We start from the raw sequence: 27,461 nt of genomic DNA, 5'->3' as shown, positions 1-27,461 counted from the left end.
CTTAGTATGAAATTATTCCCTCCGACTCGGATGATGTGACCTATTTTAATGAGAGTTGTGTTGTGTGTGGGGGTTTAAGTTTCCACAGCACACCTCTGTAAGCTGCACACTGAAGCCTGCGTGGCTCCAAACCAGCTGCTGCGTCACAGAGTCACACTTCATCCGTCCAGGTGGAAAACAGCGAGATTTAAGGTGAGCTCAGAAAAACAAGCACATGTGGAAAAAGAAAAAATCCTTCACATCCAACATTTTACAGTGAATCCTAAACACATAAAACAGTTACTAAAACAATTTTTGAAACAAGAGGAACTTTTAATGTTATTTAAACTACTTATATTTCCGTTGTATTTCATCCAAAGCTGTGTGTGTGTCACATTTAACTGAATGAAAATAATGGCTCATTGACTTGTTTTCTAAAAGTACTGTAACTCCATAATCGTGCATGTGACACTGAAACACCGGCTGTATTAATAGAAAAGCACAAACTAACAACAAACCAACATTTGAGCTGTTTAAAAAAAATCCCTTAACTGTAGTTTTCATAACAATTTTCAAATCAACAAATATGCAGAAAAATACAATTTAAATCACTAGCAGCAATTAAAACATGCAGGGATATTTTACATATCTTTAATGCTGCTTTCTTAGTTCATGTAAACTTTATTTTAAAAAGGAAAAATTAGTTTTTTCCTACAATAAAAAAGGCAGGAGAGAAAATCCATGTGAGGACAAAGAAACAAAGACAGCAGGACTAAATTTCTCACAGGTGAAATATTCATCACAACATAAAGTTTATGACAGGAGCAGGGGCGGCTGATCTGAGCTTTCCTGTAGAAAACTGGGCCACTGCATCGACTGTGCTCATACAAAGTCCACCACTGTTTTCCTGCTCGCTCATTACAACACAGTGAATCTTTCTCATATACGTCTCATCTGAGAACCATCCCTTTACCATCACACGCTGCTAGTAAATATGTTGCCATGAGAGACTGCAATCTCAGTGGCTATGCTGCCTCTCCATCACCCAGTCAGAGGCGCTGAGGTCTGCTCGACATGGTCTCAAAAATAATAGACTACACTGTTGGGACGAGTCTTTTCATTTTCATCTGACCCGCGTAAGCCCGTCAAACTGTCATGGTATTTTCTCGAAGGCTCTCACCCAACAACGTATGCACCACTACTGTGGCACCTCCTTCCACATACACACGGACTTCCACACCACGTGAGCCAGTGCAGTGGATGTGATATGGCACACCCCCGGACTTGCACACACCCACTTCAGAGAAGGGAGGAGGGGAGGATGGAGGGAAGGAGGCACAACACACTTATCGCTGGGGGAGGGGTCTCCTCCTTTCTCTCTCAGCCCGTCTCCCTTCTTCCCTCTGCAGCTCATGTCTGCACGGCTGTGCGTGCATGTGCGTGGCTGCAGCACATGCCTGTGTGTCAGACATGTGACCAGCAGGCACAGCTTCTATTTTAACCCTGAGAAAGCCAGACGCCGAGGAGAACGCAGACGAAAGTTGACAGAAAGCAAACCGAGCCTACGTGGTGGCTCGGGATGATCTGCTGGAACAAGCTTTAATGGGATTCACTTCATCTGTGCCATTCAGAGGCAATGCTGAAGCTGAAAATGACATTTATACATGAGTTTTTCACCAAAAGTAGCAGAAGTTCCCATGAACTGGTGTCCAGAATCTCTCGGGGTTAAAAGTTCATCCAGCGTACTGTGATTTATGTTCCCACAGCAGGGCTCAAGCCACAGGAAGATTAAATAAATCACAGCGCTGACACATCAAAAGCGTGATGATCGCAAATCCCCTCTGTCATCCTTTGGACAATGAAACCTGGACTACTTCTTCAGCCCATTGCTCGTAAAATCTCTGCACGCTTCCCCCGATTGTCAACCACGAGTTGCTGCTGCAGTTTAGAGCAATACTGCGGAAAACACGGGTGGATCTGACCGAATATTAGTGCTCCAAGTCCCTAAACCTTCAGAGGGTACTGGCTTCTCCTGCAGGAACCGTTTTAGGGGACCATTGGAGCCATTTTAGCCCAAGGTGATTGTGTAAAATCAGCTGCTGCTTGCTACAGTTTGGTTAAATGGTACATAGTTGTACAAGCAGTCATAAAGTCAAGAAAAAGTAGCCAGAAAAATACATCTAAGATGTGCCAGAAGGATTCTGCCAAAGCAAATAAAACATGAGCTCTCAGATCCGCCGGGTTCCCAGGCTACCAGGATTCCTGACCAGAACCACAAACATGCAAACAAAACAATGTGAAACTCTGGGCTGGACCAATAAAGGTGTCAATAAGCCTTTACCTCCAATAAGAACACTTCCAGAGTCTCTCAGCTCTTCATGAAACATTTAGCCTGCACATACCTGAGAAATAACACTGTTTTCAGTCAGCACGGCTGATGTTAAACAGTTTGGCCAGCAGCAGCTGTGATGCTGATCTTTTATTCTTTATGCTTATTTTGTTTTTGCAGCTGTTTATTCAGGTTTGTCCTGGAGAAATGCAACCGTAAGGTTTTCAGCACTTCATCACACTTTTTTTTTTAACCGTTTAACCTGCGTAAAATTCACACAGTAACGGTGAAGCCATGTTGGACACACTCAGTGATCACATGAAAACCCCGGACCTCATGCTGGAGATCGAAACACTTGTATCCATTTTGAAAATTAAAAAAACCAAAAAACATCACTGAGTCTAAATATTCTGCGACTGGTTGGTGGAGGGCAAAGAAGACGAGAAATTAATTAATGCCAAATGTGATTTAAATCAGTTACAGTTAAAGGAGCAGATCATTTATTTTCCACATTAAGTTTGGTCGCCTACAAAGGTAAAGCATGAAAACCAAAAATGTCATCATGTCCATATTCAGCGGATGCTCCTGAATTGTTTTTTTTTTTTTTTAACTTTTGTCACATTTACAGAAGCACGTGTTAAATTTGCTCCATAAATTCTCCTTCATCACTGTGACTGTGACGCCTGTCCTCAGCTTTCCAAAGTAAAACAGACGAATGATCCTGAAAGCTCCTGCTACAATAATAATCAATGAGCGATTTAGTAAAACCAGAATACGGGCATCTCTTTTTAAAAACATGCTTCCTAGATGAGTATACCGACTTCATCATTAAGTTTGATTCTGAAAGTCAGCTGTTGTCACAGGAGTGGTGTAAAGCATGAGGGAATCCCCATCGTTACAGGACATTAAACACACCGAATCTCACAGTGAACGAAGCAGTCATTTAGGAGCGTTTCAGACGTCATATCAGAAAACACAGAAAGGAACACAGGAAACTAAACTGTACCGATATTAGCGAATAGATGGCTTTACTTTGTGTGCTGTGTAATCCCAGCAGTGATTCATAAATGATTTTTAAGGCTTAAAAATACAATAAGATCCTTCAGGCATGTATAACTAATCTCCTTTACTTTCTTTACATCTGTAAAAATCATTTTATTATTTACTTATTCAGTGGATTTTTTAAGGAGCTGATTAGAAGATCTGCTGATACTACACAAGACTCCAAACTACTCACTCATGTGTGTATATTTTTTAAATGGACAAGCATTTTACATAATGAGATTATTTTATAAGCTACTACTTAGTCCTTGAAAACAGCTGTGAAATGTCTTCTGTGACCTTCGAGGGAGGTATCTTAATACTGCTGAGCTGCACTGTAGGAACTGAGGGATTTATTATTATTGTTTAAATTGTTTTAAAGAAATTACTGATTTTCTACATCACTGGTTTTGCAAAGCAGCTTGAGTGCACACAAAATCGTACCGTTTTAGTGGAATTAGAGCTAAAAAAATAAATAAATGTTTAAAGAGTAGTAAAGTTTAGGATTGTATTAATGCTCAGAGTGAAGCTAGAAGGCTGGCGGAGGTTTTCTGTTTCATTCAGCAGGAAACACTCTGAGCATGCGCAGTCCGAAATAAAAACACGCTGGCTCCAGTGACCTTTTTCAGTCTTTGTACAGTTATTGCAGCGCATTGATGAAGACTATAGATCTGTGCCACATATCATCCGTGAGATACAGATTTTTCACGTGATATAAAAACGTCATATTGCGATATCGTTGCTATAGCAACGCCATACGTTTACGTTCCGTAGTAGTGATGGGAATTCCGGCTCTTTCCAGAGAGCCGGCTCTTTCGGCTCCCAAATGGCTCCTTAGATTTTAATTAAAAAAAAAAAAAAATGTAAAATGAATTACTAATGTAAAAACATACATTAGCCCTATCTCTTTATATACTCAACATATAATAGAGTGCTCCAAATACAAATTATGAAACAAAAGATTGGAAATCAGAAAAAACAAGGGCCTTTGAGGAGTTGATCCTGTTTCTCCTGCCTGATGACCTGCCCTGTTTTGTTCTTCTAATTACACTGAGGGATGAACAGTTCGTATACAGTATACCTATGTAGGTTGTTTGTGCAGCCTGCTCGATATTAAATTTTAAATTTGCAGTCTACTCTCTGTCTATGAGAATAATCCTTTAACGCCAGGCGATACTGAATCGCGGGTTTCCTGACCTTACAAGGCGCAAACAGCTGATTAAGACATAGCTGGTCCAAGGAACTTGATCAGCTGGCTTTTCACCTTAACTCCTCGACCATTCGCGCTATCGAAAAAATTTAAACGGTTCCTGAAAGCTCAGAAATTACACTTCACAATCATGTAGTGCTATTACGGTATTTGTGACCGGCAGTCCACCAACGCCGGCACTTTTGAAGTACGCTGTGTCTCGTTCACATGTTTGGAGGTATAAGGTTATAATGTTTCCAGTCTTTCTGTCACTCATTTTCCTCACCGTTCCTGCCTCGATGTAACGCGCAACTTCCTCTGGCTCTTTCTGGCTCGAGCGCATTTTGGAGCCCCTTCCTCTCTGGTGTTTGTTTACTCACTGCGCAGTGTGTCCGTGGACCCTCCCCTCCGGCTTAGTGTAGACGATCATATGCTACCATTCATCTTAACCAATCACGTGCGGCTTCCACAAAAAAAAAAAAACGAACGAAAAGAAACGGCTCACTATCAGGAGCCGGCTCCCGTCGTTCACTTCAAAGAGCCGGCTCTTACACCCATCACTATTCCCTAGTGCACGCGAGATGCGCCCAAGCGTGAGAGGCGCGTGTCGGCCTGCGATGACAGTTTAGTACCTAAAAGGGAGTTACTTCAACAACCTCCAACAAAGCGCAGTACTCTGCAAAACACGCAGGACAACTGTTCACGCTAAAGGAGTTAAAACACGTGTTTCACCGCTTTAGGAAGAAACACGCCGTCAAGTTGAAGCAGGTTACTTTAGTTAAAGTGTTAAACAGTTATTTTACAGTCAAAATGTGCAGGAAAAACTGTCTGGGTTACTTTTGCGCTTACATCTGACTTGTGCTGTGTCACTGGATATAATGTGTCACTGCAATGCTGCTGCTGCTGGCACCTTGTTTCAGTACGTTCACACTTCAAATTAAAGTGTGTCATTAATAACAGCAGCTCACTGGAAAAGGAGGATGGAAAACGCCCCTCATTTACTTATAAAGGCTCCAGCCTGCGAGCACCAATAAACGTTCAGGTTTTTTTTTCCTTATCATCAGAAACGTCCACCGGCTGGAGCTCCCAACCGCGTAACTATTTTTAAATGCCGGTAGAACTGCAACTGCATAAGAGAGCAATAATTCTTTTTGCATACAAAACCAGAGAATTTACACTTACATATGTATTTATGGACTCAGCGTGTGTCCCAGAGCGTTGTATCCTTCTGCTAACGGTTCGCAGAAATCACTAAAAGCCCAAACAGGAAACTATAACCCAGGTGTTTTATCGTCCAGGTGTTTTATTACACGAATACGACCAGGGGCGTGGTGGCCATCGGGAGACTCCGGAGGTTTCCCGAGCGGCCGGTCGTTTCCAGGCCGAACCGGCTGGTGATCAGAATATTTTTTACCCATTTCCCCCCCTTTGCTGCTACATGGACACACAGTTGTTTTAATGCTGCTGAATAAATAGTGTTTTTATACTGCAAATAAAGTTCTCTTGTTTTAAAATTATAGTTTGTCCGTTGGAGAATCGGATAAAAGGCCTCTCGAAACTAAACTCCCGGGCTGAATTTAAACCCCAGCCCGCCCCTGAATGCGACGCATTGAGCCCTGATTCGTACGTCAGCGTCGCCGCCATATTGGATGTGGTAAAAACAGAGGCGCGTCACTCTGGTGCTGCCAGGAGCTATTTATAGTGAGCAGTCCAAACTGGATCACATGGGCTTACCTGTCACAGGTAAGAGTGAGCAGTTGTGTTTTATTGTATTCGACCATTACAACATTTTGAAAACAGAACTTGCAGACGTTACAGTGATTCTCTGCAGGCCTGCGGTGCAACCAGCCTCCAAACAATGAAGTCAATCTTCCTGAACTACGCTGGGCCGAACCAACGACTCTGATACAAATAAAGCCTGATTGATCCTCCAGACCTTCTGTTTGCTGCTGTCTGCACGAGTCTATTTTTGCATTTGTTCTTCTTGTCTCCGTGTTTTTGTGTAATTATAATACATTTCATTTATAAAGCACTTCAAGTTGGAAATAGCTTTTCCTTTTTACCATTTTAACCATAAAATTTTATTGTATGCAATAAAACATGGATCCATAATTTTAGTTTACAGTTTCATTGCTAAAAGAAAGTGAAGTAGATCAGTGTCTACAGCAGTGTCTTATTTTCATTTGTAAACTTTGTTCATTTTTATCTTAAAGATTTTTACCATTAATAATATTTAAATTGACAAAAATCACTGAATATAAAAAATAATAATACTAATCCAGAAACCTGCAGATGTTTTATCTACATGTCAGGACCTGGTTGCTGTAGATATTTATCATCACAGTAACAGCGTTACAAACACATTAGAAATACGCCGGTGTGATGCTGCACACTAACATACGTGGAGTATTTACCATTTATAATTATCAGACAAAGTTACATTATTTTTGGTGCCTGTCAGTTTCACAATACATAATAGTGAATGTGTGAATGAGACGCATTAACTTAAAGAATTTTATGAAGTTCAGTCCGTTTAGTTTACAGCGCAGATCTGACACGTACAATATGGCGGACGCGCCGACGTATCGCAGCAGCGGGCCGACTGCTCAATGCTGCGTCTACATATATACGTGTCTATGGTTTAATTGATCTAATTAGCTGCTGAGGGCACTTCCTATGTTGGAATATCCGTCATCACGTTGTCATGAACTAGCATGTGGTTTCATGCGAGCCACTATGTCGGGCCGTTTTAACATAAAATCCGATTCACCACACTTAATTCAATTCAATTCAATTCACACTTACATTCCAGATATCTGAAACTGATTTATGACTAGACGTATTAGTAAATTAAGATCTCTCTAATTACATTCTGACTAGTCGAAATACCACTGAGTTGAATGGAGGCTTCAATTCAAGATATCTTCAATGAATTTCTGACTATCAGAAACACCTATTTCAGATATCTACAATTTAATCATGACTCGTCAGAAAGTGAATTCGAGATATCTCGTTTGTCATTCTGACTAGTCATAATTCAAATTAAAGATATCTTAAATGTATTTTTAGATAGGTGATAAATAGTTTTGAGTAGTGCAAATTAAATTCTAGATATCTTGAAAGCAAATAATGACTAGGCAAAACTAAATTAGAGATATCTAGAACTGCAATTTTGACTAGTCAAAATGCCTTTGAAGATATCTCCAAATGAATTACAGATATCTTGAATTAGACGGCTTTTCTATTTAAGATATCTTGAATTACGGAGCATTTTGGCGGAATGTTTATGAGGCAGTTTGTCTGCCATAAAATCAGAGATTCTGTGCAGATGTCTTAAGCAGTCTTTAAGTACACGATTCTCGCGCTCTCCGCATATCCCATACTGAAGAGCTCTTTCTATGTTGTTGCATTTTATTACAATTTTGTCCACAACGGCCATCGCAGCCACCTGAAATTCTACACAGGCAACAGCTCAGTACAGCACAAGGGGGCTTACACGCAATCGCTTAATTCAGAGATCTAAAACGTAATTTTGACTAGTCATAAGTACGTTTGAGAGATCTTAAATTGTAATTACGGATGTGTGACCCGTCAAATGACGAATCCGGTGACGTCATTTGAGATATCTTGAATTATTATTCTTACTAGTCAGAATGTAATTGCGGACATTTTAAATTACCGTTACGGCATACCAAAATGCCGTTTTAGATATCTGAAATGTAATTACGGATAGTCAGACAAACGGATTTTATGTTAAAACAGCCTGCCATAGCCATACTGCCATAGAGCCACCAACTGCAACGACAGGAAGTGATGTCATTCTGCCGAGAAGCGCAGTTCTTCTCTCCGAGGCCGGCATGTTTGACTTTGTGCCTTCCTGTAAACTTCCGGGGAACTTTGATTACACTATGGGAAATAGTTTATTTTTTTATATAGTTATAGTTTATGCCTGTTGTGTAAAATTTGCACAGCGCAACTTTTTTTTCATTTTTCCTACAGTTTATAAAAAAAAAAAGATTTTCTTAAAAATGAAGTTGTGAACACACTCAAAATTAATTTTCTGTGTTTTGAAAGGCCTCATTTACAGTTTTGAAGGATACAGCTATGGCATTTCTGTATCTAGACAATATGTAAAAATAAAAAACAATTTTCAATTTCTTTGTGGGTTAGTGCACTTTTGAGTTACTTTCTTTAGTCACTATGGACTTCTTTCATGCATATTAAAATTTGGGATATAAAGATTACATTGATGTATGGCAAGTTGAAATATTCCAAAGAATGGCACTACAGCATGTAAAAATGTAAAGATATGGTCTGGAGTTGTTCTAAGGTATTAGAGAGTTACGCAAACTGTCTTGAAATATTGTGATATAAATTTGAGGCTGAATCACCCACACCTGAAGGACTAATATCATGGCAAAAAAAAAAAACCTACAAGAGGAAAAATAAAGACAAATTGGATCAAACAGGCACACACACACACACACACACACACACACACACATGCAGAGTAACTGCAAAGTCCTATACACGAGGAAAAAAGAAAGGAAAAAAAAAACGATAGATCGTCCTCTCAGCCAATCACAGTCCAGCATGAAATGCCTCCTGTCCAATCAGAAATGTGTGTGTCCTATAGGGTCCTTGATCGCCAGTTTCTTTCTCATTACTGATGAAAAAAATGTCAAGAATTTAGATCCAGTGGGCAACAGCGTTGGCCCCCCTGCTCCCTCCTCTCCATCTGACACACACACACACACACACACACACACACACACACACACTTCATGCCTTTTAGGCTGATGAGAGAAGTGTTTCGGTTGCCCGTTGGTGACAGAGGTAAAGTTTGTAAAGCTCATAAAAAAAAAGACTAAAAAAAATGAAAGGCAGGAAAACCATAAAAAAAAAGAGAAATTATTTTCAAGATCTCATTTTACAGCAGATGGGTCAATGTTTTAAGATCAAATAAAATGAGTTTAAAAAGAAAAAAGTTTGATGCAGGTATTCTCACAAAACTAATTAAAAGCATCCAAACCGTAGAGCTAAAATTACGCATTTCTACTTGGTTTACTTCACGTAAAATCCACTTTGGTCGGCAGATTAAGCGGAGCTTTGTCCCCTTTGTCTGACAGTTTATACAAGAGCCCTGTTGTTCTCGGAAAACAGAAGCGGAAGTGGGGGAGCTGAAGGAAAATGTCTGCAATCAATGCAGTTCAGTTTTCTTGCATCAGCACAAAGGAGCACTTCCATTTCTGACCTGTAAAAGTACATGAAAGTGTCATTCACCACTGTAGATAAATGAGCTCATGTTGGCATGTTTGCCTTGGAAATTACAGCTCCTAATTAAAATGGATACGGAGACGGTGGTGGTGTTCATTTCTGACGAGGACATTTCCTACATTTTTTTCTAGTAAGGCTACACAAACTTACTTTTCTAACAGGAAACAAAAGAATAAATAAATAAATAATAAAACAGTACATTCCTCCACATCAACAGAAAAGCCAAATGTTCCAAAATCAACACTTTGGGCTAGTTTTTTGTATTTAAATGTTATAAATCAATTCCAACATGCAGCAACTTTAAAAACATTTTAGCCTATTTTCTCTGTGGATCGTGTTGTTATGGGTGTAACCGTGTCTGCTGTCAGGGGGCTGTTGATGGCCATTTAATGTCTGGGGTGAACACAGCAGCATAAAATACATGACTTACCCATCATGCATTTAAATGTGCTTCCACATTCAACCACAAGCTGAGAAAAAAAATAATTGTAATTTGGTTTGGATTTGTTCTACTCTGAGTCATCCTCATGGATGAAACATGTTCCAACAAACACGAGAAGCGCAGTAATACAGGAGCCCTCTGACGACAACCTGACTGTGACAGCTGCTGCTGAATTAATCTACTTACTATATTCTTATGACACTGAAAATATTATTTCCTCAAAAGTTGGGATGAACAAATTGTGAAATTTTGTGCTGATACTAATGTGTGCCAGTAAACCCTTAAAAAAAAAAAAACCATCCCATTCTACACTATTTTCAGCTCTTCATTGCTCTTTTAATTAATCTAGCACAAATTAATATGACAGCAGATTTAAATCAGCCACTGATATCAGTTAATGGTGTTTTATTTGCCAATGAAAGCATCAGATTTTGCAACAGCAATGCCCTCACCCAAATAAAGTGGAAAAAAATTGATAAAACACAGCAAGACCATATTTTCTGAATTAATTTAATTGCAAGCTATGAGCCCATTTTTATAGAACATTTGAAACATATAAGGAACTCCAGTATGTTTGTGGGTTGTCTTTAACACGCTTGTTTCTCACCGTCTTCTAATGGCTCCATTACAAATGCATAATAAGTCACATGCTGATATATGCACTGCAAACCACAAACGTCCTATATTACAGTCTTGAAAATGTGTTTTCCACTGGGAAGCCAGTGTACGACCATTTTTGCCCGATGGATTTATTAGCAGGCCAGTACTTGTTATTTGCAAATCAGTATTGGCATTTTTAAAAGTTGCTAAATGTGAATTGATTAAACAGCCATGTTACGAGTCTTGGCATTTCATAGTTTGTCCACTAGGGGTGCACTTTTATAAACTGCAGCGAATTGTATTGGTGATCAGCTACTTTCGGGTGCTCTCTTATTCACAACTGGTCGCCACAGTGGGCACATCTGCCTGCTGGATTTGGCAGAGTTAGTGTTTTGTTTTGTTCCGGACGCCCTTGCTGACACATCGAACCAGATATTTTTCTGCTTGTAAACCACAAATAACCACACGTAGCAAATGTTAGGAAATGTTTGTTTTGTGTGTCTCAAAGAGAGGGGAAAAAAAGAAATAAATCATCAGTATAGCTCCACTCCTAAAATGCCATCATGCACAGTAACAATTTTAAAATAGTTACAGTTTTACCATTTGAATGAGAAACTTACAGACAGTCGGTGAGAGGACACCGAGCACAGACTCTCCTGGGAAAACCAGCCAATCCCTGTTTGTGACGTCATCATGAAGGTTACCAGCATTATTTTTAAGGTCATCATAAAGTTTTGTTTGCTAAAGATACATGTCATCTGTTACCCATGTTTTAGCTTAGGTTTAGCTTTTCAGCCAGGCCTGAGCAGTGCACACACACAAGCACACAGAAGCAACACGACACTGACTGGCCAGGGAAGCTGGGCATCATACATATCATGCTTAGCAGAACTCAGCTTTTGCTCTATGTTGCAGTACTAGAGGCTCCAGCAGGTTCATTGCCACAACTACAGCAACCTACTGAATATAAGAAAAAAATGGCAGACATGTTGAATATGGACACCCCGCCCACCCCCACATATTTATGTTGCTCATGTAGAGAAATTTCATTCCTTTGCTTCAGGAAAATGTACATCCATGGATTTTTATCACTTCGTGAGTCATGTCGGTGTGTAATGTGGCTGCGGCCCAGGTGGTAGAGTAGGTCACCTACTAATCAGAAGGTTGGTGGTTTGATTCCTGGCTACTGAAGTGCTTGTGTGAATGAGGAATTTTGTATAAAGTGGTTTGAGTAGATAAAAACGAGTCTATTTACCATTTAATGTTCAAGCTATTCCTGTGGCATCTATGTATTTTAGTCCTCATAGATTTTTAACAAATCTGAGAAAATCCATATTTATGTATTTCTTCAGAATCTGCCAGAGAAAACCCAGCATGTTCTTCACGCACCCTTTCATCTACGACCGCTACAGGTCACTTCGTTTTATTTTAAAGCGTAGGTATTGCTCGTAAAACGTGCCTATGAGGTCATATTTTTTTTAAGAGGTGGACAGGCTCGTCCCTGCAGCTGGGCGACGACACCATAATAGAAGAAGCTCCTCACAGATTGACCGTGAAGATGGAAAAAGATATTTCAGAATATCATACCACCGTTATGTTAACAGGCTGAAGCAGGATGAGCTGCTTTGTCCATGTGCATGTTTTTCAGGCGGTTTCACAGGAGTTCCCCAAACCAGCGTTCTCAGACGTTCTCCTGGTTAAAGTCATTTTTAGTGTTGAAAAAGGTGAAATGTCCCATGTTTCACAAAACCGACACGTTCAAAGTCGCGTTCTTATATACTTAATGAAACCAAAGACTGACAAAGGATGATTTAGCAAGTTTAGCTGCCATGATAACAGTCTAATAAAAATAAATAAATGGCTCATAAATTGTCAATAATACATTGTCAGTGATGACAGAAATGTGTAACTGTTTTTCTGTAAGCTTTACAGCTACAGACCATCTGACAGTATTAATTTTTATGCATTTCTCTGGATTATGTAAGTCGTGTTTCTAGGTCTGAAGCTTTGACTGTGAAATGTCTGAATGTTTTTCTTTTGTTTGTTTTTAAATATTCATTACAAAATTATAACATTAACACTCGATTTTGGGCCGAGTTCACCTGAAATCCAGCAATCATTTGACTTCAGCAGCACGGGCACATTTTAGTTATTTTAGTTATTTAGCTTGTTGAAATCTACACCTGACTTTAATTTTTTTTTTTTTTTTAAAGTATTAAAAATTAAAAAACAGCCATTTTTATGCCATGGCTGTGAGTGAGGCAGGACTCACACACATGCACACACACACACACACGTAAGCACGAGGGGCCCCATCCACCGTGCAGACCCGACCCCCGGCCCCAACAACCCTCCTCCTGCCACCACCTCCTCCCTTTCCTACTTTCGTTCTCTTCTTTTCTTGATCGTTCCTCCCCCCCCCACCCCCACCCCTTCGTGTGCCTGCACCAACTAATGCAGGGAGAGGACAGATGGTTTGAACCAGAGAGAAGAAACAATCAAAAAAGATGGGGTGGAGGAGGCGGAGCGGGTAGGAGGTGGTCTTCTTAAAGAGACAGATCTCATTTACCCCTTCACCTACATTACACTCGTGTGTCTCCACTGTCCTCATCCCTTCATTTTCTCCTCATTTTTCCACCCTCTCCTCATCTTATTTTGGCTCAGGCACAATGGGCCTTTGTCATTACGTTCTACCTTAAAATTGTTCTTTATGCTGGAATGAGTCTGCTCCTTGATGCTGCTGCTCTGCATTTTTAAGTTCTGGAAAAGTAAAGGAGATGCAAACAGTGTGAACTCAGAGCCACTCCACAGAGACTGCCTAACATCGACCACTGATTAAAACAGCTACTGCAGTCACTGAGTATTAAACTGAAAACGGGGAATTAACCTTTTTTATTAAACCAACTGATTCAAGATGATGTCATTCACCTGAACATACAATTAACATGACCACTGGCAGACATCAGGAATACATTTCCAGATGTTTTTGTAGCGTGAAATTCCAGTTGAACTTTTTAAAATAAGCAGTTAAAGATACAAACGTACTTTAATGTGGGTCGAGCTGTAAGTCTCTAATAATATAATCGAACCTGAACTGGATGCTTTTATTATGTCTGAGCCCAAACTGATCAGATTACACTGACAACAATGTTTTAATAAGCAAAGCAAACTGTGCACGTGGAATTAGTGAAAAGACTTTTTACAGTTAGGTCTATGTAGTTAGTTATAATTTTTACAGAGTAAAAGATTTAAAATCAAAATACTTTGTTAAAAAAAATGATTGTTTTTGTCTTCATACAAACATTCCTGTGTTTATACTAAACTTTATAAATCAGCACAAAGTGAGAAGAACAACACTGACAGAGACACCGGCTTATAAAAGTGCATTTAGGGACAGAAATGACTAAGACGATGGAGATAATAAATGCAGGAAATAAAACCATTAAATAGCTCAGGTGACAGAAAAAACCCACGTGAAACATGAAGCTTTTTCATGATTTTGACTGCAAAGGTAAATTCTCCTCTGCGACAGGACACAGGAAGTCACAGGATGAATGCACGGTCCCTGCTCGCTGCACAAACGCACAACGAGTGAAACCAGTTAGTGAAAAAACTCTAATCTGCTGCAGTCATGCCACTAAAAACTCCCAACAATCGCTGCCACTTACTCTGAGATAATGAACCTGTTTTCAGAGTCTAAATATTGTGACATACGACATCATTTATGGACTAATTACAGTTAAAATAAAGAGCTCAAACATTTTCATAAGCAGTGGTTATATATGTTTACAAAAACCATGAAAGCAGATTATCATTGCTTTAGCCAGACGGGAGTAATTTAGTGATACTTTCTCAAAGTAAATACTGCAGGTACTGATGTTTCAGAGCAGTGAGTGAAACCTCAGATGATTAACCACACTTAATGAGCTTCAGCAAGACAGTTATATAGTCACTTAAAAAAATTAAATTAAAAAAATAATAGGAGGAGAGCTTTGCACGCTTCTGTGCTACTACAGCGATCGCAGACGACTGGATCCCCTCATTAAAGCTTTGCTATTCTAACATGAAGGTAAACATACCACAACCCAAGTAACCGAAGTGTAAAAGTAATGAGACACAGGGCACCACCTCATGCTCAGTACTTCAGCTCACAGCTACAGTCTGCTACTGGAAATGCAGAAGTGCCACAGCACGCCCACTCTGGATGTTAGTACAGAATTAATGGACAAGTGCAGATTGTACTAGGTGCACACAACAGTGGCACTGTGAAAGTACAGTTTGAAGGGGGTCTTACTTCATCAGCAAAGTGAGTTTTTATTTAAGAAATTCACCAAATTATGCCATTATGCTACTACTTATTTGCATTAGCGGTAGTGTAGTAGTAGTAGTAGTAGTACTGATGCATTTTAATCCTGCTGCTGCTGAGCAGGTACACATTTTTTTTTTTTAAAAAGACCTCTCGTTTCAGTATTTGGTGTTTTAGGAGCTGATCATATCTATCATATCTTATCGGTATGTGGAGCAGATACTGCAGCAGATACAGAAGCACAGAAACAGCGATAAATGCCAGTTAGAACAACCCTAAAATAATAATTATTTCTTCTTTCTGCTGTCCAAATGCAGTCCCCCATTTCTTTCACAGTCGGGAGAGATGTATTCACGCTGAGTTGAAATTATCCACAGCTATTCTTTTAGTTTGAATGCACAGTTCACCTCTCAGTACGTCAGCCACTGCAGAGCAGCAGCAGCAGCCTGTCTAATCACATTACAGCTGAGCTATCTCTCAAAACTGTTTGTCCAACATCCTGAAGCAACACCGTTCCACCGACACCAGGATTTAAAGCACATTCATCCTCCTTCCAGTGACTCTCACTGGGTCCCTTCATTTGTCCGTCTGTCTGCTTCCCATTCTGTTACTCCGTCTTGGCTCTCTTGCAGAAAGGGCTGGAATGGTTCGTGGCAACGTGCCAATAGGAGAGCAGGAAAGGGAGGCAAAACAAGAGGGGGAAATGAACATACTGTACCAGAGAGTGAGGAAAACAGCAGCATGAAAGCATGAACACACGGAGCGATGGAGAGAGAAAGTATGAAGTCGGAGCATGCATGTGGCTGAGCGAGGCACAGTGCAGCTACCAGATGATTGGTCGCACCCCCCTTGCTCCCTCCGCCCACCGCCCACCGTCCCCTCCTCCTTGCCAGCCATGAGAGGAAATCAAACCACAGCTTGCTTCTCTCCTTCAGCTCTCCCTCTGTGTACTGCTGTGAAAGCTCCAGCCACACATACACACACATCCAGACGTCCAGTTCCTCACATGCATGATAGTTTGGGTGGTTTAAAGTTCCAGCACACTTTACGTGAACGCACAAAAAAGGGAAAAGAGAAACATAGCTGCAGCGTGTCCAGTTACACACAAACTGATGCCTGAGGGGCCACATCCACACATGCTGCACTTCATAGCAAACCAAAGGAAAAGACATCTGCTTCTAAAAAAAATGTCTTGATAGCGCTGTCCACTGTTACAATAGTCAAGATATTTTATATGTATATATATATATGACTCTCTGGGCTTGATAAACTGGTTTCAAACAAACATTTTTGGATTATAATGAAGCTATAAAATGTCATTAATTCATTTATTCTCTGTGCTGCATTCACTGCCCTTTGTATTTACTGTGCATAAATTTTGTTACCAGAATCGTGTATCAAATATAACATTTCATTTATGTACCTTATTGATCCAAATGTTGGATGACCATAATTATGAGACAAGTCCTAGCCATCGAGACTAGCTTATCTAAAAGGCCACAAACAACCCATGGTTCAAAGCTGTAGAGACAACTGTTAGACTTTGGCCATTTTGACACACAAGCTCTGGGCAGTTTCTGGAGAATAAGGTCAGGATGTTTTACACACTTATCCTTTCTCACATGTAGCACACATAGCACACAGGGGAAAGGGTCCGCTTAAGATGTGTTCAGACTACTGGAAATACAGTGTGTGGTTTTGTTGAGGGAGCTGCCTGGACCGAGTGTGTAGCTAGTGGTGAATGTACTATAACAACGGTTTTGCTGCTCACAGAGAGCTTGCAGGTTAAAGTCCGCCTCATCTGACTGCATTGGGCATTTGTGTTCGTCCCTCTGTTGGGCAGGTTCGGGGCTGCACTGCACATTTGAGAATTGCTTTGTAGCATCTCCATGAAAAAAAAACTGTTTTCAACATCTGACTTTTTCCAAAGGTGTCAATCTTCTAGTTGAACCCCAAATTCAAATTACAGTTCAGATTACAAAGAAAAAGAAGAGAGTCCCAACTGATTAAAAGTATATCTGGAAATACCTGGAGACCAGTCTGTTGGTGTCAAAATGATTATTTTTTGGTTCAAAAGGAATACAGTGCTGTGAAAAGTTGTTTTTGGGTTTTTTTTGCACATTTGTCATACTTACATATTTCAGATCAAACAAACAAAGATTTTAATATTACACAAACACAGCTCAAGTAAATACAAAATGCAGTTTTTACACCTCCCTATGTTTGTCTGGTTGTTTGTCTTTTCTTGGATGGTTGTTCTGTTAACTATAATTTCCCCATTGTGAGATCAATATTGTATCATTCATTCATTCTTAAGGAACTATCTAAACCTATCTACCACTATGTGGAACAAGTATTGCCTCCCTTGCTAAAACATTAATTAACTGATTAACTACATTTTTTGGAGAGTTGAGTCCAGTTTCAGTAGCAACACGCAGGCCTGATCACTGGGAGACCGGTTTAAAAAGAACCTGTCTGACAAAGTGAAGCAGGTTACATGATCCCAAAAAGTAACACATCACACCAGAATCTAAAACAGCTGAGAGACAAAGTCCCTGACATCTCTCTCATTTTGGAAAGCGCTACAAAACCATTTCTATAGCTTTGGGACTCCAGTGAACCACACTGAGATCCGTGTTCCACAAACGGAGAAAACTTGGAACTGTGGTGAACCTTCCCAGGAGCGCCCCAAGAACCCCTCAACAACTCATCCATGAGCTCACAAAAGAACCCAGAACATCATCTAAAGACCTGCAGGCCTCACTTTCCTCAGTTAAGGTCAGAGTTCATGATTCAACAATAAGAATGAGACTGGGCAAAATGGCATCCATGGAGAGCTCCAAGGAGAAAAACCACTGCTGACCAAAAAGAACTCAAAGGCTCAACTCACATTTGCCAAAAATCATCTGGATGATCCCCGAGACTGCTGGGAAAATATTCTGTGGACTGACGAGACAATAGCTGAACTTTTTGGAAGGTTTGAGTCCCGTTACATCTGCATAAACTAACACAGCATTTCACAGAAGAACATCACACCAGCAGTCAAACATGGAGGTGGTAGTGTGATGGTGTGGGGCTGCCCGGACGACTAGGCATAAATGATGGAACCATGAATTCTGCTCTCTACCAGAAATTTCTGGCCATCAGTTTGTGCTCTGGAGCTTAAGCACACTTTGGTTATGCAGCAGGACAATGATCTGAAACACACCAGTAAGTCCACCTCTGAGTGGCTCAAAAATAACCCCCAAATTTTGGAGTGACCGAGTCGAAGTCTGGACTTAAATTTGATTGAGGTGCTTTGACCTTAAACAGGCCGTTGTTTGAAAAATGTGGCTGAATGAAAACAGTTCTGCAAAGAAGAGTGGACCAAAGTTCCTCCACAGCGATGTGAAAGATTCATTAGCAGGTACCTCAAATCCGTGATTGCAGTTCTTGCTGCCAACAGTGGCACAGCCATTTATCAGCTTTAGGAGACAATTACTTTTTCCCTTAGGGCAGGTAGGTTTAGATAACTTTTGTCTCTAATAAACAAAATCATCATTTAGAAAATGCATTTTGTATTTACTCGGGTTATCTCTGTCTAATATTAAAATTAGTTTGATGATCTGAACTCTCTGTGACAAAAATAAGAGAAAAGAAGTCAGGAAGGGGGCAAATACTTTTTCACAGAACTGTGTGTTCATCACGTGATGCCCTCAGATTCAAACTGGGGCATTTTATGAGGCCGGTGGGACAAAATCTGGCACTTCCAAGTCTGAGGCCATGGTTCTGAGCCAGAAAAAGACGGATCGTGTGCTCTGGGTTAGGAATAACTTGCTGCCTCAAGGTTGAGTATCCCAGGATCGTGTTCATGAGTGGGGAAAGCGTAGAGCAGCAGATTGATGATAGACTGGCATCTGCACTGGAGGCTGTACCACTCTGTTGTGGTAAAGAGCTAAGCATGGAGAAGCTGTCGATCAACCTATGGCAGTGAGCTGTGGGACGTCACTGAAAGAAGATCACACATGCAGTGGCAGTAATGAGCTCCCTCCCAGAGATGTCCAGGTTCATCCTAAAGGGTCCACTACACTCGCCACAATGGTTGTGTTGCGTGCAAACAGCAACGTTGCCATGGCTCTGTACCATTTATACCAGTACTGACAGTCACTGTAGTATTCTCCTGAATGACAGGTGTCACCACTCAGACGAAACCTCTACATCAAAGTCTTATCTTTTCAAAAACATCTCCCTCTGTATCATCTGTGACTCTCTGAGCTTCTGTACTGACAGATCATTAAAATGATGGTAAAGACCGACACGATCATAGCTCGTGTCTTCAGCACAGCAGAAGCAGCACTCACATGCAAAACTCACTGAAACACTACCAAAACACAGCTTGCACTAACATTACTTTTGGCATGCAGCACTGTTTGCGAGGGCAAGAACAGCAAGTATAACGGGCCAATTACAGATTGCTGTGAGCACCATCATTTGGGAGGAGCTCATAGTGGAGCTGCTGCTCCTCCACATCAAAGGAAGCCAGCTGATTTGGTACCGGCATCTAATTAGGATGACTCCAAGGTGAGATGTTCGGGCATGTCCTACCAAGCGGAGACCCTGGGGCAAACTCAAGACGTGCTCTCTCAGCTGGCTTTGGACTTAATATACCCCCACCCCCCACAAGAGCTGACACAGTGGCCTGGGAGACGGACGTCTAGATGTTACAAGTCACTAAATTTGGGAATAACTAGCGTAACGACAACGACATAAATTAATGACGTACATACAAGCTTCAAAAGGCTCCTCTTAGACTTTCCAGAAGTGGAAGCCCAGTCTCGATCATGGAAACTGTTTTTCTAACTCAGAGAAAAGTGCAGAAAGTGTCGAGATTTTTTTTGCTGTTAAGCCTAAAAGCACCTCCCCATCTGCACAGTCTGATTTGGACACTTCTAGAAATGCATGCAAAATAGTGCCCCATTAAATCCGATAGTGGATTTATTACAAAAGCATTTACAGCCAAGCTTGTTGTGGAGGTGATTTTTTATATGTCAAACTCAATTACAGTGAATGGACGATAAAATGGTGCCTAAAATATCTATAATCTAGCTGGTGCATCCATTAAAAAAAAAAAAAGACAAACAGGCACATGTACAGTAGCTTCACTCAGCTGCTCAAAAAAAAAAAAGCCAATACAAAATGTGTAATACATTACAGATCACACAGAAATGACATTTAGCTTTTTGAAGCCATTTTCAGAAGAAAAATGGGAGGATATCAGGATTTCAGAGGATATTCCCAGCCGTGGTTCGGACCTCTAACCGTTACCACTATGGTGTTATTTGGATGTGATGCAGCAGTCTGTGTGGATTGCAGGAAAACTGGGACCATGATCTGTTCCTCTATAGGCAATTCAGTGGGGAAAATAAATAACTAATAATAAAAAGATTCTTAAACAGTGAAACAATAACAGCAGATATATTGGCATGCTTCGTGCATATTAGCCCAACAAACCAGCTTGTTCTAATGTAGAAATAATCTACTGGTTAAAAATTAACCACCAAAAAAAAAAAAAAAAAAAAAAAAAAAAAAGAAGGTGGAGGGGGACCTGGCTAATATGAGCTGAACATTTTTGTCAGCAAGGATGTGACAAAATCTATTACAGTAACAGGCTGGAAATGATAGATGGGACATAAGGAGTGAGTCACAAATACCAAAGGCTGTTGCTTTGTTTGGGATGGATGGATGGATGGATGGATGGATGGATGGATGGATGGATGGATGGATGGATGGATGGATGGATGGATGGAGAGGACTTCACCGATAAATAGCTGGGGCAACACAGGTAGCAAAAATTGTATGAGAGAGCAAACATTTATTGGGAACTGTTGTGTGCACGGTGGTGTTCAGGATTCTGTAACACAACAAAAAACCAACTGTAACACATGAGAACACAACAGAACAGGCTGCATGAGGCATCTGGAGATGCTAGCCACACACGCAATTTTTCCAGTTTTAAAATGAGCCAACAACATCAGTTCCTTTTTGGCTGTAATTGGCAGTGCACCATACACCAGAGGGTGGAGTTTAGGAATAATGACAGAAATAATCCAAAGATTAGTGAAGGGGACACAGTTCACAGACCAGTCTGATACTGTATTTCAGAGACACCACAAGAGAAAAGAAGAACCCCCTGAAGCCCCCCGATAGAAACAGAAGAAATCTTTGTCTTTAGGCAGTATGGATGGAGACGGGAAGGTCCACCACAGATTAAAAATAATCTATTATCCATTATTTAAAAAGTAAAAAACAGAAAAAAAAAGATTTAGCTTCATGATGTTTAATAAAATATGACTGCTGAGCCGGTTAGCACAGAGAAAGCCTGGCTTTGTTGAGCTTACAGTCAACATGCCCCTCAGTCAGAACAGTCCAGAAGATCATCTGCCACAGCAGCAGCCGCAGCTCTGCAATCCTTATACATGTAACTGCATTCAAACATACAAGAAACTGATTTATCTCAGCAGCACGAGCAGCTCCATCCACCCACTGTAATAATGGCAACAACATCTAACGACAACATGTGGGCAAACGTGTTCAGGTGTATTTAAAAAAAAACATGAAACTATGAAATTACCAAATCCTGGTGTTTGAGTGCAGGCAGGGTGCAAATATGAATGATTCCCTGCACACTGACAGCTACAGAGTAGAGTTTGGTGTCAAAGGTCACAGCCTGTCACACTCCTTAGCTCTAAACTCTAAGCCGTGCCTCCATAACCAAGAGCATACATCCATCCATCCATCCATTTTCTTCCGCTTATCCGGGGCCGGGTCGCAGGGGCAGAAGCCTAAGCAGAGAAGCCCAGGCTTCCCCCCAAGAGCATACAGATATACATAATTCTGGACGTCATTTTTAGCAACACACCAATTTTGGGCTAATGCTGTTTATTAAAATTCCAATCATTTCCCTGTTGTTTTGTTTTTGTTTATTCCAGCTTTTAGTGGCAGGGGAAAAGTCTTTATTCTAAAAACATGAATAAATGAAACTGACCTGTTTTAAAGTCTTTCAGCTTCATCGAGTAATTTTTTTCATGTTCAGCCAGCACGAGACTGATTTGACAGATAAATATTGGCCACTGATGTGTGTAAATGTCCCCATACTCACTGACATCAGTCGACCAGGCTAACGCCGGCTAACACTGACGCTCTGCACGTTTCTCAGTGCCTCCCTACAAACGTGTGCAGGGAGAGGGTGCTACAAAATGGGGGAAAAAAAGCGTACAGCAGTAATTCCTAACTTGGCAGGAATGCACCTAAAATCAAAAGCCAGTATTTGAAATGTGTTTCATTTGACTGCATGTGATGTAAAATTGGTGTAAATTTGTTGTTACTTATTAAGGAAAAAAAAAAAAAAAAGGAAGTGGGCCTATAATTTGTTCCAAGCAGCTCTTGTTTTACCTTTAACATCCAACAAACCCCTTAACAGATAAAAGGGTCATTTTTATGTGCCAGGTTGCTTCAATAAAATGGGATTTTGCAGACCAGAGGTAAAAGATTTAAATGCACACATGCCCACACCCACCCATGTCATATTTCAACTGGGTTTAATGTGATTTTTGGTAGGTGTCACCACTGATTTGCTTTACACCCACAGTGGGCAGTCTATACATTTCCCCCCCTCTCCAAAGAGGGCGACTTGTTCTCTCAGAGAACCCCCACCACACACACACACACACACACACACACACACACACACACACACACACACACACACACTCCTGCTCCCCTCCCTTCTCTTCTTCCTGTAGCTATACAACTCCCAACTTCCCATCATGCCAACCCCTCTGCAGCCTCACACACATTTTAGCGAACCCCCCAATGAAGAAAAAAAACACCCACCTCTGAAAGTTCAAACTCGCCCATCTTTAACTTCCATATTTACAAGTACAAAATGGACACGTTCAAAACGCGGCGAGGGCAACCAGAAGCAGCGCCCCCTGCAGCTTAAGATGCATTTGGCACTAACACTTGCAGAATATAAAGAAGGAATTGAAGCCTCATTCTTCTAGTTACGGGGCTGACACCCCCACCCCGCCGCCTTCAAACAGCCCAAAGGGCTTGCTCCTTCAGAGCACCCGCCACTCCCACACAAACACACACCTCCTTGAGGTTCAGAAGCAACTGCAGGAGAGCAATTTTAAGACGTTTAAACACGTATTCCAGCAACAGTGTTTTAAACAAATCCACAGACGGCAACAACACAACAGCACCCCTGAAAAACTTCCAGCTCCGCACTGGAGTCACAATAACAGGGAAACGTTCAAGTGATATCAGAAGAAGCCGCTCATCAAACGCAAATAAGTGGGAAATATGCTGAAATCTAGAAATGTAGAGTCATTTGGCCCAAACGCGCATGTCGTCAGAAACAAACTAATTCGTTGGCTCACAGACTTTGTTTGGCAACTGGAGCATTTCAAACATTTACAGAATAATTGAGTAAAATCCGTGTTCGTAAAACAGTTCACAAACGCGTGTGGATGCTGGGCTGAGCAGCTGTTTCTCATAAATATTTAAACGCCAACATTTTGCGACATAATTTGGATAATTTAGCTCTGGCTGGCCGACTGCATGGACAGCCATTTTAAGATAAGAGCTTCCAAAAATATTGTTTTTGCTCCTTCTTTAAAAACACACACACGCGCGCGCTGTAACGCGTGAAGTGGGCCAGTTGTGCTGCTACGGGGCGACCCGGGCGCTGACGACACCCAGAATGACACACAGTGGGGGGAAGAAAGGGGAAAAAAGAAAATGAAGCTGCCTGTGCAGTGGCTGCTCCACTCAAAGCTTCGCCATTTTGCCCTCACTGCCTGACGTGGGGTTAAGTCCTCTTTGCGTGGATGCACCACGTGTTGTAAGGCCACGAGCTCGTCCCACGGTGCCTCCACCCACTCACAAATCACCTTTATCATTATGGCTCTTTGAGGTTATCACAGATAAGGTATGGGGCGCTTCACGCAACCAGAATAATTTACGCACCCACCCACTAAGGCGTTAGAAGCCATCCCAGCCTGCTGCCATTTTGGCTCCCTGAGCATGGCGACTTTGGCAATAATTGGCCAGATTGGGCTTCTCTGCTTCTAGAGCCACTGATCCACACAAAGACCACGCCGCTGGGATTTGTGCGCCACAGCCATTTTTACTCTGCTTTCGTGGCGCAGGGCGGGCGCCCAAAAACCAGCTCAAATTTCAGTATTTGGTCTTTTTCATACAAAACCACATTAATATCGATCACGCCAAATGTTAGTATTTATTAAAAGCCAACAAGTGCGAGTATAGGATGGAAGCTTCTACGTTTGCTGGCCATTTTGGATCATGGGGCACACACACATACACACACGTGGCCAAATGGCGGAACATGGAGGGCTGTGCTCACCTCGTATCTGTGTCAAAGGTTGCGAGCGTGAACGATGGGCTATAAGTGAATTCCATAGTGCTGTTTAAAGCAGGTCAGAGAAGCTCAAAGACAGTGGACACCAGTGAGGTCTACCACTGAGCCACGGAATTAACACTCACCCAATCACACACGAGCCACAGGTTGGAGCAAAGCTAAAAGGCATTTACATGGGAACATCTTACAGCCAGCATTTATTTATTTAGGTTTAAAACGCACATTCATTTAAAAAAAAAAAAAGAATTATTGCAATTATTAAACTGCACAACTGAGTTTTTAAAATAAAAATACGTGCAATTAATGTAACTAAAAAAACAACAATTGCAGCTCTATTAAATCAACCTTTTCTCGCCGGATATCTTATAAAGCAATAATCTAAACGAAATTAAATAATCAGCACTCAGTATTTCACGTGAATTCGTCATAACTCGGTGTGATTTTTAAAAAAGCTTATTTATACTCAGGCTGAATGTAAAAACATGCATCGAGCAGTTTTAATCAAAGCTAAACGCGTGGGAATAATGTGTACACGCGAGTATTATTCATGCATATATTTAAGATTGTCCAACACATGAAACCATACCACATACACATTTCTACAATGAGTCTATGAGCCAGTGTATTTTTAAACTGTGTTCAAGAAATTGTGCAGTGGGTTAAAGAAAGTGTAAACGGGTGAAAGGCTGGGCCTACAGCCCACTGAACCACGCAGGGCGTGCTCATATCTCTACATTGAGGCTTTTGCAAAGGATATCCAAATCCGTGCTTGTTGAATTCACTCTTTTTAAAGCAGCAGCGTTTTAAAAAGACGAGTAAAAATCCAACCACGCTGCACAGGGCGGCGGGCACCTAGCTAAAGCTGTCACAGTTCAGCTCCACAGCAATGGCCGACAAAGTTGAGGCTCTGCGCTACACTGCCACAGCAACAACCAGCCCAGCTAGCCACTGCTAGCCTCAAAATGGCTTTCATCGCCAAAGAAGGCGCAAGGGCCCGAATCTGTGTCCCACTAATGGCAAACCATTCAGTGAACTCGCTGTTTTCTCTTAATTACCCCAGGAGAGAAAGGCCCACATAAGGTGATGCAACACATGAAAGGGTTTTTCCCCCTTTTTTTATTGAGGAGGGGGGGGAGGGGTGATACAAGTGCCGAATGTACCTTTGCTTCTTGGGGACGGAGTGCTCGACCTCAATACGCTTCCCATGAAGTTCCACTTTACCTGGAGAAAAAGGAAAACGGGTTCAGAACAAAGTGTGGCTACATGCGAACTGTGTAGTAGTTGTGAAGGCCTGTGAAGGGGGTCTGCTGCGTTCAGGGAGCACAGCTATCGTGGGGGGCTTGCTTTGCAGTTCACTTATTTTCCTGTAAGTCCAGTGACTATTTCAGCACTCCTGAAAAGTGCTCAGAGCCACTTGTGTTGAAAGTGCTTAAAGCACGCCTTAAGAAGTCATGGAGCAGGAGCATGGTGTACATCACGTCACTTCTCGTCTTATAATGGACTACTTCAGTCCGTGTGAAACACCGAGCTTTAAGCACACGGTTATTAGCTGAACTGTGTGAGTGGGCTGAAATGTTTCGAGCAGAGTAGTGGGAGAAGGCTGTGTGGAGAGTTTGAGGGTTCAGGAAGGAGCAGAGGGAGCTGACTGGCATGGCGACCTTGCTGCCTCACGTTACACGAGTAGAAAATCATGGAGAAATGGGCCACAGAGAGGTGTCGCCACGCGAGAAAACCACCTTCCCCACGCCGGGGTTATTCACAGTAAATTCTGGATGGGTCTGAGGCCAGGCTTGGTAAGTAGCTACAAAGGCGAATTTATTTTTTTCTGCCTTTGTCATAGTGGACTGCCGGCTTAAAGGGGGAGGGGAGGCAGCAAGGCTTCATCCTATATCACAAGAGTAGGCTACTCTATCCTGTGCTGGGGGTGCAAGGCATCAAAACGCCTCTCAGAAGCGCGTATTAGGCTGGAGTGCACGCACCATCATCAGCACAGCATTGTTAGCATCTCCCTGATAAATTACAGCGGTATGAAGCAGAGCTTCGCCGACGGCTGTTTTACAGTATAGCTTTTACACTACGTGCGTCCCTCCCCCTGCAAAAGTTGAATGGCTCCCCTGGGTGTGTAGCTTTCCGAATACTACGATTCTTTGCGCTAACACCAATAAAATAATTTCAGGATTTTTTTATTTATTTATTTTTTTTAAATCACGGACGCTCGCGTGGAGCCTCGGGAGGCGAACGGACGGTAAAACTGGGATACACCGCTGAAGGTGAGCATGCAGCCGGGGCTGTACTCCGGCGTGTATCGCTTCCCTGTATAGAATGAATGAATGAAATTAAAGGTGGAAAGAAGAGAGGGGTTTTCGGCGACTTGTAGTCCACCTTAACTCACCGGAAAATGTCTCAATAGCCTTCATGGCCCAGTGGTCGTCCGGACAATCCACAAACGCGTAGCCGGTTTTCATTAGAAACTGTCCGGTGTATGGGATCTTGTGTTCGTCAAAGGTTTTTCCTAAGTCCTCGGCAGTCACGCTTTCGCCTAGATTCCCAATGTATAGCTTGTGCATTGTGGAAATTGTTTCCCCGAGCCAAAAAAAAAAAAAGAAAACAAAAACAAAGCCCAGAATAACTGAGATCGGAGGCAGCAAAAAGTTTCTCAGCTGAATGTGCTAATAGCGCAACAAGATACTGTCACACTTGCCACTCAAACAGAAAGTGGAAATCACGCTAAAGGGCAAAAGTACGAAACAAACTGAAATTCACGATAGCAAATTAAAATAAAATAAAAAAATATCAAAAGTATAAGCAGGCGGTAAGGTTTGAATATCGCTGTAAATCCAGTTGAATAAGTGGAACAGGAGAAGAAATAAAATCCCC

General features: G+C 41.5%; 1 protein-coding gene across 1 annotated transcript in view; it reads right to left on the bottom strand.

The window, feature by feature from the left end:
• The window catches only part of igf2bp1 (insulin-like growth factor 2 mRNA binding protein 1), a 53,762-nt gene extending 26,541 nt beyond the window's left edge, over positions 1–27,221 (bottom strand). The window contains exons 1-2 of the mRNA XM_030724941.1: positions 26,977–27,221; positions 25,745–25,805 (exon numbers count right to left, since the gene is read on the bottom strand). Coding sequence (XP_030580801.1) covers positions 25,745–25,805; positions 26,977–27,151 — 236 coding nt within the window. The 5' untranslated portion in view covers positions 27,152–27,221. The remainder of the gene's footprint in view (positions 1–25,744; positions 25,806–26,976) is intronic.
• Between the last annotated feature and the right edge of the window lie 240 nt (positions 27,222–27,461).

This window comes from Archocentrus centrarchus, unplaced genomic scaffold, assembly GCF_007364275.1.
Source record: "Archocentrus centrarchus isolate MPI-CPG fArcCen1 unplaced genomic scaffold, fArcCen1 scaffold_43_ctg1, whole genome shotgun sequence".
Lineage (NCBI taxonomy): Eukaryota > Metazoa > Chordata > Actinopteri > Cichliformes > Cichlidae > Archocentrus > Archocentrus centrarchus.
Note: the sequence above shows the minus strand (reverse complement) of the source record. Positions and strands in the feature narration are given on the sequence as shown.